General features: G+C 34.3%; 1 protein-coding gene across 3 annotated transcripts in view; it reads right to left on the bottom strand.

Moving 5' to 3' along the window:
- Positions 1 to 256: 256 nt before the first annotated feature.
- The window catches only part of LOC149791625 (NGFI-A-binding protein 1-like), a 41,382-nt gene continuing 26,287 nt past the window's right edge, over positions 257 to 15,351 (bottom strand). For all 3 annotated transcript variants that reach the window (XM_089970180.1, XM_089970181.1, XM_089970179.1), the window contains exons 8-11: positions 13,704 to 13,824; positions 12,925 to 13,118; positions 9,184 to 9,233; positions 257 to 4,880 (exon numbers count right to left, since the gene is read on the bottom strand). In XM_089970180.1, coding sequence (XP_089826306.1) covers positions 4,471 to 4,880; positions 9,184 to 9,233; positions 12,925 to 13,118; positions 13,704 to 13,824 — 775 coding nt within the window. In that variant the 3' untranslated portion in view covers positions 257 to 4,470. The remainder of the gene's footprint in view (positions 4,881 to 9,183; positions 9,234 to 12,924; positions 13,119 to 13,703; positions 13,825 to 15,351) is intronic.

Here is a 15,351-nt window from a genome sequence, read left to right as displayed (position 1 = left end):
CCCATCTCAGTCTAATCATGTACATGAAGGGTGATAAGGCCCATCTCAGTCTAATCGTGTACATGAAGGGTGATAAGGCCCATCTCAGTCTAATCATGTACATGAAGGGTGATAAGGCCCATCTCAGTCTAATCATGCCCATTCTTGGTAGAAGCAGATCCTTACAAAAGGAAAAAAATCCATATTCATCCAGCAAGGCGTGCATTTTCACATCGTGCTATCACAATCTGCATCAAAACTGTACAAAAAGAGTGACTACTTTTACTTCCAAGTTTAATTTGTCAAAGAACAACATATAATGAAACATCTTTGGGTATCCTCACAATCATAACTAACATTACATGTGTTTAAATCAACAAAATATGCATACAACAAAGAATTTTATTTGATTATAACATTCTTTAAATAATCACATATACTATCAACATATACAAAGTATCCCTTCTGATTCATATAAGCAAATTTGTACAGATACACTAAATAATATTCACATACTTCTTTTCTACTACTGTAAATATTTCATCTTCACATAACAGGTCTGTTGTTGCGTATTGTGCAAGCAGATCAAATTTTATGCAATTTATTTTGAAGTAATGAATGAAACAAACAATACAGATCCAGATCTGCTGGCACATTATGTGATGACAGATCTGGGTCTATGCTGTTTGCAAATGGACCCGACTTGTAAGCGAGTCTAGATGGAATTAACATACACCTCAGAATCTCATAATTCATTAAATAAATGCAATATCATTAAGTGAAGAAAGTTTGGAATAATTTCATAATGTATAAACCCCATCAAATACAATCTACATTAAATGTACCACATGAAAACATGTTATCTCTGAATATGAACAAGTTTATATTGGAAACCCATTTCTGCCTAGAAATTTCTGAAGGTTACTTGGAGATGTAATTAGAACATGTCAATACTTTAGTAATATCCATCTTAAATGTTGAGAGTTCCCTAATCAAAATCTTTTTCAAAAACCTTGCAGTAAAGTCAATATTTATCAAGTTATTGTTTTTATATTTTATGTGACGAAATAAAAAACAAATGAATACAATTTCTGTGATATTAATTCTGCATTAATACCTCATTTCAAATATGATATTCCTTCTTTCATGTAATTTAAAAAAAAAAAAAGGTGGACTTATGAAAATCTTATGTGGATTAATTTCTTAGCAATAATTCATGATAAAATAAACCTGTAACAGATAAATAGTTTACATAATGTGTTAGTATCATTCAGAATTTTAGCCATCAGACCAGGCTGTACATATTTATTTCCCCTTGCATACTTGAGCCTTTTACAACTGGAATGGATTATATGTTAATAACAACAAATTCACTGATGTGACAACATACTTATATTGCACTCTACCTGTTGTCAAAAATTACATTTGCTAAAAACTACTTTTAAAGTGCTTGACTAAATTTTGAAATATCATGCAAAAATCCAGTGTCACATATAATAACATAATTCATTGTTACAGATGATCACATATTAATGCAGAAACCTATCCATTTATACAGCAGAACATGACAGATGGCAATGAAAATCACAATATACATATGGTGAAACCTAAACAATAAATATTTTTTTAAATCAGGTTACCTATAACTAAGTTTTATATGCACTTACCTAATGTGATGCCTAACAAAAAAAAAGTGTAAATGTCTGATATTTAACCTTACCAGACAATTTCTGCATGTTACATAAAAATGATTTGATCACTACACTGTTTGGATTGTTTGGGCATTTTATGGCTCAGACACACAGGTTATTTAGTGCCAAGACAATCAAAGTAAAGTACTTTTCCCAGGGAATCGATATGGTAGCCAGCTTGGACTGATCTGATAGTGGGATTAAAAAATACACCCTTCTTGTGTGTTAGTCTGGTATGCTAACCAATGAAACACCATGTAAGAAACAAAAGACAATTAAAAGTAAACAGAAGGTAGATGTGCCATTGACATTTAAAAAAACTTAGCACCAGCTGAAGGTATATTACTTTTTACTTTACACTAATCTCTTTACTACAAAATTATGGTAAGGCCTGTGTACATTTTGTTTCCATATGTGCTTTATTACCAACATTTTGATGCAGTATTTCCTGTTAAACTGCATGTTCAATGTCAACTAATTTCAAATTAAATGATGCTGTATTAAAAAAAAAAGAGTCCATCAAAGTACACTCAAGACTGATATAGTATGCAGTGATACATTTTTCATTGCAATTAAATTTTCAAGTTAAAATCTTGAACCTGTTCATGTAACATGACTGCCTCACTACAGTGCCTGAAAAATGTCCTAAATGCTCAATTTGAAAATGTGGACATACATGGGTAACACTCTTTCTCTATCACATTCATTGTGGGGCTTAACAAAAAAATAACTCCAACGCTAGTGCACATTTGATAAAGAAAAACTGCAGTAACCAATTCTCACAAGATAGAGTATGTTACAATGTTTGACCAATTTAGTTTTCACACAATATACAGTTACTAAATTTTTTGTTGTGAAGAACTTTGAGTTCAGCAGCTGAAAGGTCAAGGTCAATTAAATAAAAAGAAGGAAAACAGTTTCTACATAATAACTTGAGTTGTTTACCATCTACAGTTCCAAAAAACTCTTTGGATGGGCACCCTAGCTGAAAGAAAAATGCTCTCTGCACGACAATTTTTGTTCTTCATCATCTATGGTAACCACACTTTGAGGATATTGTGCATTCGAAGTAAGGAATAAGGCTATTATATTTTTAGGTCAAAAGATCAAAGGTCAAGGTAACTGATTGAAAAAAGAGAAAAATGATTTCCACACAATATCATTAGTTCCACATCACAGACCTAGAAACTGCACATAGGGTAAGGAAGACACCTATTTATTATGGGGTCAAATAATCAAAGATCAAGGTCACTAAAGAAAATAGAGATTTATGTGCAAAATGTTCATCATCTAGATGGAGGCTATTAAACATAAGGCAGGCATATATTGCCATATTCACAGATTTCATGAATGTCTTAACCTAAAAAGATTCTAACAAAACTAAGCACCTCGTTTCATGAACTTTTTAGACCTCATTTTGGCATCATAAAAGCAAGGTAAAATATTTAAAAAATCTTGACAATTATTACAATCTTTTTCCTTTGTGTTCTGATTTTTTAGGAAATGCTGTCACACAAGGATTTAATCACCAGAATGTTTATTCCACAATTAAAGTTCTTTTATTTCTTCTTTAAGTCAAGTTATAAAATTGGTGCCTTGCTGCACACTCTTAAATCATTTTTTAGAAAGCATTTGATGGTTCCTGCAAACCTTAAATTCAAACATTCTAAGAATGATGATCTTTGTATGGAAACAAAAGAACCTCTTTCCCAATCCAATAATCCACCATATATGCTCACTTTTAAGCCAAGTCCAACTGAAAGCTGCACAGACCAAAATCTGCTGTCTCATCATGCATAGATCTGGGTCTATGCAGTTTGTTAGGAGTAATTAGCAGAACAAACAACACCAATCCTAATCTACCAGCATATTAAACAATAGCAGATCAAGGTCTATGTTGTTTGCAGATAAACTGGACCTTTATCTGAGTATATACAATAAGCATTGATGAAAATGCAAGAAAAGAGATACCTTAAAATATATATAAAATTTACCATATATTCTTCACAAGTTAATAAGAGTCTTTAACATTCAGAACTTTGACTTCTAACATTTTTTCCGCAAGTTTGTATAAACCTTTGTGAAACTCTACCTGCAAAGTAACATGTAACTATATTTTCATAAATGCCCATGTGATCTGATCACTTAAACATGTCACATTTACATTTGTAGCATACAACTCAAAACTGAAAGTACTTATTTTTACACCACCCTGCCTTTTGAACCATTTCACACAATCATAAACATCACACAGCAATACCTCTTTTGCGGTTCAATAGTCCAATTAAGTATTCCCAATGAACATAAATTCACATAAAATGTGTCAAAATAAGATTCCTGTAAATACCATATATACTCACTTAAAAGTAGACTCCAACTACAAACAACGTAGATCCTGATCTGCCATGGCAAAATGTGCCAGCAGATCAGGGTCTATGTTGTCTGTTCTACAAATTACGCCAAATAAACTGCACAGACTCATATCTGCCAGTGCATTATCTGGGTCTATGCAGTCTGCAGTTGGACTGGTCTTATAAGCAAGTATATTTGGTACCCATAAAGTAAGCATGCTCAATCTTAAAAACAAAAGAGAAGCAATTAGCAACTATATTTAAGAACTAATACTCTGTCATATTAGGAAACAAATGTTTCACTTTATCTTTTTAAGTTGACTAAGTGTATTAGGTTGGCAAACATGAATACAGATATAATAATTCAAATGGAAATGCTTGCATTGATTCATTTTTTAATAGTAATTTTCTTAGCAAAGCATTTCTGATTTTAAGTAATAAAAATGAGGTCAGGACTCCTGCACTTCCTGTTTAACTTCTTGTTTAACTGTGATGCCTATTACATCTGTATCCTCGCTGTCATAGTCATCTGTACTTTTTTCTGCACTTTCACTCTTTTTTACTTCTTTGGAATGTGATAAACTTGCTCCATTGGTCTTTTTCAGACCAACTTGTCTCCTGCCTCGAGGGTTTGGATTGGTGCCCTGTAGCTGTTGCAGTTCTTTGGCAAAGTCTGACATCCCATACTGTTGAGCAATTCTGAGACCTTCATCAAAAAGAGATTCTTGCACCAGTTTCTCTCGGCTTGCTGAAGTTAGCAAAGCCTTTGTGGTGAGTCTGAGTTTGAGTTTGTCATCATCAGGTCCATCCCTGGAATCCCCATCATCTCCAGATGAAGACCCACTTTGGAAATTAGAATCTGTAAACAAATCATCTATTAGTTTTACTGTGAATTTCATAAAACAAAGACAGGGTTGAAACACTTATGGATTTTAAATGATCCAGTCTCGCAGCACAATTTGTTTTGAATCATCAGAAGTAACTTGTATTATGAGCACTCAAGGAGTTTTTCAACTAACTGCACAATCTTCAATAGAAAGCTGACTTGAAAATTGACTGTCCTGGTTTTTTGTCAAAGAAATGCTACAACTACCACTATGCCATACACTCTATTTACTTTCTTATGAGAAATAATGTGCTTGCATGACCTTGATAAACTGGAAAAATAACTATATACCATGTCTCAATGTAAAATTTTGTTTTATAAAATCGGAAATGAGTACAAGTTCCTATTAGTGTACAAAATTATACAACTAATATTGGTGAAGAAGTAGGAACTTTTTAATCATTTTAAAATACTGCACTGATACAAAGTATTCAATTTCATGCAAAAAGCTGTTCTGAAAACAAGGAATGCACAAGATTTTAATCCAGTTCATGGACTGCAATCTTTTATCTTATGTAGTTTTTAAATTAGTTTCTTAACTCCTTCACTCTTTCTTTTCTTTGCACTCAATCACTCACACCTAATATTTGTGAACCTGAGAAGATCCGTATCATTAATTATGTAGTTTGTCTATGAATATGGAAGTTTCTTAATGCTTGTATTATAGCATCAGTGTTCTTTATGGTCGTTATTTGCAATTTTCCACAGATCACAGGTATCATCTTTCCAAAATAAGATTTTTGACTACCATGAGCTCTGCCAAAATTTCACTTTTTCAAATCAGTGCTTCACTGACTGCTATGTAGATTTCTTATAGGTTCTATAATGCTGTATTAGGGTTTCAAGTCCACGTCACAGTCTTCTTGTTCAGACAGGGGTATTTTGATCAAATAAATATCTTTACTTTGTATTTCAATTTTAGATTCAAAGTTATTCAGTTGATCTTAACTCTTACAGGGCAATAAGATTTGTAGCACAAGGTCCAGCAGGAATAATTTGTTTGAGAAAAGAAATTAAATTACACCCTACTTTTAAATTGACTGCACTTTAATTAGGCTTGGTATTCTGCCTTTTCTTCATTTAATTTCAAAATACAACTGATTAGGGGATTGACCAGGATGCCATCTATTTGTGTCCATCTAGCATGAATTGTATATAACACCACTTTCTGCCTCAAAATCTCTCACTGGCATATCTATTAATATTTTCCCCAGCTTCAATAATCTGATATACTTCCTAACTTTAAAAATCACTTAACTTTACAACCATAAAACTCAGTGTTATCAACACTGTCATCAGCTAGAATTTGCTGAACAGAAGTCATTTGAGAATGAACCATGCTGGGAATTAGTATTTTTGTTGGTAACTTGTATTTTAAAACATGCATTTGTATAACTTTTTTGATGCAAAGTTCAAACTATGACAGATTGCTCGTTCTGGGGCCCAATGTGCCAATAAAAATTTAGTTTAACAACCAGTCAGGTCAAACTGAAGAAGCCAGATATGTAAAAAGTTGCCATACCCCCCCCCCCAAACCAGATGTCTCGTCAAGTGGAACAATACCTTTACTGGTGTGTCTTATGTCGCGACAACCACTTTAAGGGTGAATGGTTAAATAAAAAAATTTATGTTGCTTATTATATAAGCTCATATTTCAAGTGTGACTCAAATCAGATCAGAAATATTCTTTCAGAGGCAAAACAAGCTCAGCCAATCAGATGCCAGATCACCTCATCATCAGTATATATGGATCTTAATCATCATCAAACCAGTCCGAGATCCTGATGATATGAATATATGCTGCAAGTGTCATCAAAATTGGTTCAAAAATATGGCCTACCAAGCAGTAACTCAGCCAATCATATGCAAGATCACCTAGTCCGTGTGCATGAATTTCACTCATTACTGAATTCCTCTGAGACCCTAATGATATAAGCATACATTCCAAATTTGATCCAAATTTGATTAGAAATATGGCCACCAGTCTGGCATCAAGGTCAACCAATCTGATACTAGATCGCATTGTTAGTATAACTGATCTTTCTCATTACTGAACTCGTCCAATATTCTGATGATAAAAACCTATGTTCCAAGTTTTACTGAAACTGGAGCTGAAATATGGGCTCCAGAGTGGTAAGAAACAACTGTTGATGGACAGACATATGATATGACTCAATTTAATAATGGTCGTGTGGCAGTACAATAAGGTTAACTGTAATGTTTCACATGGTAGAAATAAACCAATTTTTGCCTTGAGACTGGACTGTGGAAGATGTCAGTTTCTATGTTGGCTTTCAACTGAAGACTCATACAACCTGGTGAAACAATCAAGACACTTTAAGCACTTCAAAATATATTGTGCAGTCAGTTTTACTGACTGAAACCTCTGTAAACTGAAAACCATGTCAAACATCAGAAGCCTTGGTTTAAATCAAGAAACAAGAGTCCTGCAAATGATGTCATGGAATGCTGGAAAGTTAACTTGTTTGTTTTATCAGTATAAAACCAAATCAAATTTGGTCAAAATCCGACTATTTCCAGTAAACTTATCTTGCAGAATCTAGAATTAGGAGACAGGGCAATCAGGCACCATGACTTCTATAAATAATGAATAAGGCTGAAAATCAAACTTGTTTGAGATGTCATCTGCATTTCTTACTAAAGCTGTCTTTTCAGAAACCACACTGTTCAAAGATGGATGGGCAGAGATGAATTACTACAGTAAAACCTGTTATAAGAGACTGCCCCTTCTGCCAACAAAAAGTGGTCTCTCAAGACAGGTGGTCTCTCATAGCAGATTTGTACAAAAAGACCAGTTTCCAATGTCCAGTTTCAAAACAATTTCAACAAAAATAACCACAAGGTAGTCGCTCATAACAGAGTGTTTATGTAATAAAATCGATCCGTGCATTACAATTGTGGTTGGAAATGACAGGTGGAGTTGCATAGCAGAGGTTGCTCATAGCAGTTTTTACTGTATTGAACTCTACAGACTTCATCCAGCGTGGCCCTAATAAGAAATCTTGCATTCTAGATTATACATGCATTAATAATCTGAACCATAAAACAGGTCACAGCAATTGAACATTTACTTTTCCCGCAACTGAGTTTAGACAAAAAGAAATAGGTTTAGACTGCTGCTGAAGTTGATGTTGGTGACATTAGATGGATCATTTAGTGAACAAATGTACAAGCATAAATAATTGCTCCCATTTTTTTCTCCATTATTACCTTATAAGATTTAGCATGCTCTAATTGGGGATAAAAATCTATATATCAGGAGTAAAGAGTCCATCAAAAGAAGTTAGACTTACAAGAGTTTTTAAAAGCTGCCCTTTTTGTTGAGCTGTCCATTTTATCTGGCTAGAAAGCAAGAGAGTATTTCAAAGGGACTGACACTCTACACGCTGAAAAGAATTTCAGGAATTCAAGACAAGACCATAACTTTCTTTGAATTGTTGAAACCATCTCTGATTATTCTCAGCGATAACAAGAGTTTCAAATTTGCTTCTGTGGTGGGCGTTATTCTGTGGTGGGCGTTATTCTGTGGTGGGAATTATGGAATTCAGATTGGCACCCTTTTCAAGAAGGACCAGCAAAACATCATAATAAGACTTCCATGTTAATATGACTTTCTGTGTTGGAGGAGTACCAATAAAACGATTTTCAAGATGGCTCTAATGGACATAATTTACCTTTAGAATCAACCTGACATCATTATTAGTCTTTCAGTGAAAACTCGGTACTGATATGACTATCATCCAGGAGAAGTAGTGAACAAAGATTTTCAAGATGACCAATGTGGCAGCCATACTGGATGACTAAATGGCATCATTTTCATTCTTGACCAACTAGATATTATAAAAAGTTGTTTAGTAAAAAAAAACAACATTTATTCAACATGGCCCCTGTGCTAGCCATACTGGACATCAGATCAGCACCATTTTGCTTTAGATCAAAGTAGACATCCTAAGAAGTGTTTCAGTGAAACTCCCATGTTGATATGACTATCCATTCAAGAAGAGCAACAATAACACAGTTTTCAAGCTGGTTGCCGTGGTGGCCATACTAAGTGTCCAATCTGTCCTATTTTCATTTTGGACCAACCAGACAATGGAATATAAAGTTTCACGGCAATCTTCCAAGCAGTTGAGGAGGAGCAATGATAACAAACTTGTGTAAAAGATCAAGACAGACAACATCCCATCCCATAAGATCTCCTGGTTTATGACCAGTAGGGCTAAAATGACATGCTCAAAAGAAGAAAGCTACAAACCATAACTATCATTCAAGGAATTATCTCCCATGCTGAAGTTCATGCTTGCACTGCAAAGAAACAAAAAATAAATTGACTGATAAGCTTCAATGTGAGAAAAAATGTCAAATTTTTAAATATCATCAGAATTAAACTTGGTAAACATTAGGCTAATATTGAGAAAAATTATCCATTGGTGTATGCAATCTCCTATATATCAGAAAGTTCAGGGATTGCGCGGGGCAATCTCCTTTATACCAGAAAGTTCAGGGATTGTGCTGGGCTTCACCAATGTCACAAATTGTGCTTTTTTTCCCTTATTGCCTACAAAATATACCATCTGGCAATTTATTTGGCAACAACATTTTTGGCTGTTAAAAGGTCTATATACAGTCTTGGGTTTGGAATGGAGAAATTGAAAGGCACCATGACACAAAGCTGGAAACTTTGGTCCTTCAAAAAGGGCCTTTAGCAGCGCCTTCAATAAAACATGCACCTTCATCAAAGCAAGCTGAAGACCTTTGATCAAAGGAAGTCAGTAACAAATTTAAATAAAAGCACTGTAAAATTTTTCATAGTGATCGGAACACATTTATTGTACAGTGAAAGTTTCCTGTTTGTAACAAGAAAGTTCATGCTTACGATCGCTACTAGTGGTGGTTTAAAACCCCAATTAAAGTTCCAATATTTTGAAACAATAGATAATCTGGCCATCAAGTTAAATGAAGGTGGGAAAAATCTCGCAAAAATGTTTGTTGAACTTTTAAATTTGTTCACGTGTTTACATTTCCCTATGAATAGCTTCATCCCCTTGGTTGCCTTGGCATCATGGTGGTTGTCTTTGGCTGACCAAAATCTAGGCCAATTTAAATACATGTAGCATATAAACAACCATACAGCCATGTGCTATTAATAATATATATCAGAGCAAATTGTTTCATGAAACGTATTTGTTGACAATGGGATATAGATCAAACGAAGACTACTGTTTTTTTAAATAAAAATACATGTGTTAGTTGTGTTTTCTAACGGGATCTGACTGATACATGAATTTACTAATATATGATTTAATACTTGAATTCATGGATTTTTCACATACATGTACATTATTTAACACATTGTGGAGTGTACTACACAAATGTAAATTGCCAATATACAAGTGTATTTCAGACACTACTTAATTAATAAAAATTTCCATTTTTATCTTTTCTCTGTGGCAATCATAGTACTGACAACAGGTCACCTCTTAAAAATTTCACTTGTATGCAAAATTTAGATTTTTTTCAGCTCCCCCACATCTAAACATCTGCTTCTGTCAACAATATTACCTTGGTCCTGAGGATGTTGAGATAAAATGATAGTACTGTATTATGAAAACGGTGACATTTTTTGACAAATATTGAGGTTGGCAATTTTTTTAGGGACATTTTTTTTAATAGCCGGCACCAACCCTGAAGTTCTATCAGTAAAGAATTTTCTTTAGGTTCATTACAAATTTAAATTTTTAAAAATGTTATGAAAGATAAACTGAAATACAACCATAAGATGAACATAAAACTAATGGCTAATTTTTTAGATGCTAATATAATGAATTTATAGTCCTGAATATTTCATGATGCTCATTGTATCATCCAATTGTATATAACTTGCAATCTTCATAAAGTATTTAGGAATATTCTATTCTCTTGCAGATAGAAATTGTAGGTAATCTGTATCAAAATTTAAAATTTATAACAGGTTATCATCTACGTGGACCATGATGATGCAGTTTGCTTTGTGATCATTAAATCTAGGAACCGGACTTTTTATAAGCTGATACAGCCTCTGCAGAGGCATTTGTGCACTGGCTTTGCACCCGTACAGTTGAAGATTTGGCCCATTTTCTGGCACAATTAACGGTAACTGGTAACACGTCTAAGGTCTAAAAGAACCCTTCATATGCATTTGTGTTGGATACAAAAATTCCACCCAAGACTCAGAGCTTTGCGTCTTGCAGAATATACAACACAAAATTCTGATTCCAAGGATAGAATTTTCATATCTGATACTGATACCTAGGACAGAATGTTTTCCTCATGTTCCTGAGCAAAAAGTGAGGGTTGAAATAGAAACGATGTATTGTGAATACTGATCAAATTGTAAAACAACAAAACATCCAGTGAAAAATTCTGTCACCTTAAGATAGTGCAAAATGTGTAAGCTGACAAGTTCAGTGCAAACACTACACGATAGTTTAAAAAAGTTGTCAAGCCCATCTAGGAAAGGCAATACACAGCATCCAAAAACAGTTTGCACAATGACTCAAAACTGCCAAAGTGAAAAATAAATTTTATTTATATCCCTAAGATTAAAATAGACAAAAAATAAAGAAATAGTCCTTGGTACAACTTTGATCAATAATTGATTTTTCTTTCATACATAAAAATGAGATGGTGAATTTCAAAACATGAGGCATGAGTGGGCCTGATATTACTCACCTGGATAGTTCCCAGATATCAGCTTGTGAATGCAAATTAACACGCACATTGAAACTACTGAAGGAAAGTGAAGTTTCACGCACACTGTTACTACAGTGTCTATTAATGTTGGTGTCATTCACCTTCTCTCCTAGACCATATTTAAAGGATCACTGTTCTGGCACAAAAAGGACAAGTCATTTACTCAACCAGCATTGTACTATGGATATATCCCACCCCCCACCCCCGGGGATTAGACTCTGATTCAAAACTTAGAAACTGTTCATAGCCCTGTTCTTAAAGTATAAAGAATTGCTTGATATTACAAGAGGATTTAATCTTTTCAGACAGCATGGATTCCTGTGTCAGTCCTTACACTCCCTGAGTCTTAGCTTGGAAACAGTGAGATCACCACCCATGGGGGCTGTGGTGCCTCAGTGGTAAAGTTTTCGACTCATGACTGGAAGGCTAAAAATTTGATACCCACCTATGATCTGCCTGGATTCACATTAATATGTGTGGAATTTGCTCACTGTTGAACTCATCTGAGATTTTGATGATACACGCTTAAACAGCAAGTCTGATCAAAATCTGTTCTTAAATATCGTCTCCACATTATTCACAAACTCAACCAATCAGATGCAAGACTATTTCATTAATGGATGCCAGAACTCGTACAAGACCTTGACGATAAAAGCTCACATACCAGGTCTGATCAAAACTGGTTGGAAATCGGATCTCTTTAGTATTCAATAGCAAGATCACCTCATTGATATGTACAGATATTTCGTGATAATCTTAAGATATTTAGAAGTTTACATTCTAAACCTGATTAAGCTCTCCTTATAAATATGGCCTCATGAGTGTTCACGTGCTCACCTCATTAATATTCACAGACACTGCTAATAACTGAACTAATCTGAGGTAATGAGGATATACAAGCTTACATATCAACTGAGGTACTGAGGATATAAAAGCTTGCATGCCAACTGAGGTATTGAGGATATACAAGCTTACATGCCAAATGTAAAATTTTCAGTGCAAACTTAATGTCTTACACTCAGTCTAAAGGTAAGAAAATTTTTTAATGAGTGTTGTGCTCTTTGAAAGTAGCATTATTATTTACAATTGAGCATTCAGACTCCAACCCTCCTTCTCTGCACAGGAATATGACAGAGCTAGTCCATCATTATTCATCTGTGTAAAATTCAGTAAAGCTTCATGTCTGACAAGAAATTCTGACCCTCAGTTGGAATTTCCTATTCTACACTGATCATTATAAAGGAGATGAAACAAAAAAGCCAACCTTTGTTTCCGCAAGATCTCCCGCTGCTCATTAAGCAACAGCAGGTGTTTGCTGGTAATTTGTTCAATGGCCGTCTCAAGTTGCTGTACAAGGGATGGATTTTGGTCTTTCTGTGCATTTTCAATTTCTTGCTTAATTTCCTCCTGACGAACCAGGATCTCAGAAAGTTCCTTGTTGATGGCAGCCAGCCTATCCTACATGAAATTGACTTGTCTATAAAATCTTTATATCTAAAATTGTGAAATAAAGTTGTATATGTCTGCTCTAAAATAAGAATATTCAGTCAAGCTGAAACTGGTTAGTTTCAGGCAGAAAAAAATTAGAGCAAATGTGAAGACTCCACACTTATTTCTTCCTAATCAATCAGATGATTCATAATGTCAAAAACAGTACTCGCAGAGTGTACAGAATAAGAAGTTTAACCCATTGGGTTTGTCTTAAAGTGTAACATCTTCCCTAATAAATTAAGGCTAATTGTTTAACTTTGGAAACCATGTACAAATATATAGTTCTGATATCAAGTCATCAACTTCACTGTTAAAAAAACCCAACCCGTATAAGTAAAACTTGTCCTGGATGCACAACAAGGGACAATAATGTGACTAGTTTCTTGCTATCTTACTAGCTATCTGGCTGGAAAAGCCAACTAACCTTCAAGAAAATCAATGTGGATTTTTTTAAAAGCCTGATCCAGGACAAAATTGGAATTTGTTCACAAGTCCTGAAGACTTTACTTTTCTTTCTTTCTTTCTTTGATTATGCAGTAGTGTCTGATTTACCTTAAGTCCCTCAGCCAATCCGGAATCCATTCCTCCTATTAGATTCTCAGAACCATTATGGTAAGGGGAAAGATCTAAACGAGGCCTCTTGGCACTGGGTAGTGTGAGCTGTTCAGATGCTCTGCAATAAATATAAAAACCAAGTCCAGCAAAAATGTGAATGTATATTGAATCATATACAAAATTTTCATTAGAAATAAAATAATATGAGTAACTAAGATGCCAGGAGCTGTTTACAGCAAATGGCATATTGTTATATTCAAGTAGTTTTTTAACATTTCATTTTAATGTGTTTGAGACAGTTTTTATTGCACACCTGCATGAACTTTGAGTTACTCACGGACACTATATGACACTGCTAAGTGTAATGTCATTGTCAGACATATAACACACAATGCGTGACACTGGTAAGTCTAAAGTCATCGTCAAACACATGGCACATGATATGTGACACTGCTGAGTGCAATGTCATTGTCATATACATGGCATGTATTATGTGACATAGCCAAGTCTTATGTCATTGTCCAACACATGGTATGTGATGTTCTCAAAAAAACTAATCTTTATACGAGCCAAGTAATACTTGCACAGATTTCTTAACTCTCTTATTGTTAACTGAACAATAAATAATCATTAATTACTACTTTTTAACTTAACTGTGGTTGGAACAGGTAAAACAACAACACATCAAATGCACAGGTATAATTTAAAATTTTAAATTTTTTACATTTTCACTAAAGATTGCTCAAGTAACATCTATTTTTTCTTTGCCATACATTTCTCATTACCTGTAAAGACTTTCTAAAGAAAAGGCATGACAAGCAAGACACCCCTGCATCTTATCCTAACCACAAGCTGGTGATGATTTTAAAGTAAGAAAAAAGGACACAACTCTAAAATGGTCAACATGCATATCTTCCAGTATGATGTAATATATACTAAGTTTCACAGCAATCCACTTAAAACTGCAGGTCGTACTTGCATTCACAACATTCTGTTATGTATTACTGCATGTCAAAAAGGTAGTAAGAAACACAGGAGCACAGTCATTTGTAAATATGTGTATTTTTAGATCATAACCATCATATGTACCAAGTTTCACAATGACCCAGCAAAAGTGCAAGACATGTTCCCAACATTATGTCTTACAGTACATACAGTTCAATGTCGAGATGAGCAGCAACTCAAACAATCTTAGGAGAATGCTGATTTGAAGATATGCCAATCTTCAAATGAAAACTAAAATATGTATCAAGATTTACTGTGATCTATTAAATGCTGGGACTAGCTGCATCCCCAAGATTCTGTCACAAACTGCATTCCATTGCAAGATAAAAAAAGAGCCATAACAGCCATAACTCTGCACAACAATTGGGAGAGGGCACTAGACTAGTGCTTAGTATGTAAATCTTCAGATGATGATGATTGTATGTACAAAGTCTGCATGTACAAAGATTGCATGTACAAAGTTTGCATGTACAATGATTGCATGTACAAAGTTTGCATGTACAATGATTGCATGTACAATGATTGCATGTACAAAGTTTGCATGTACAATGATTGCATGTACAATGATTGCATGTACATGTACAAAGATTGCATGTACAATGATTGCATGTACAGTGACTGCATGTACATGTACAATGAT

Source organism: Sinohyriopsis cumingii, chromosome 9 (genome assembly GCF_028554795.1).
Source record: "Sinohyriopsis cumingii isolate HCF-2022 chromosome 9, ASM2855479v2, whole genome shotgun sequence".
NCBI classification, from domain to species: domain Eukaryota; kingdom Metazoa; phylum Mollusca; class Bivalvia; order Unionida; family Unionidae; genus Sinohyriopsis; species Sinohyriopsis cumingii.
The sequence above is the reverse complement of the archived record's forward strand: the minus strand, read 5'-3'. Positions and strand labels throughout refer to the sequence as shown.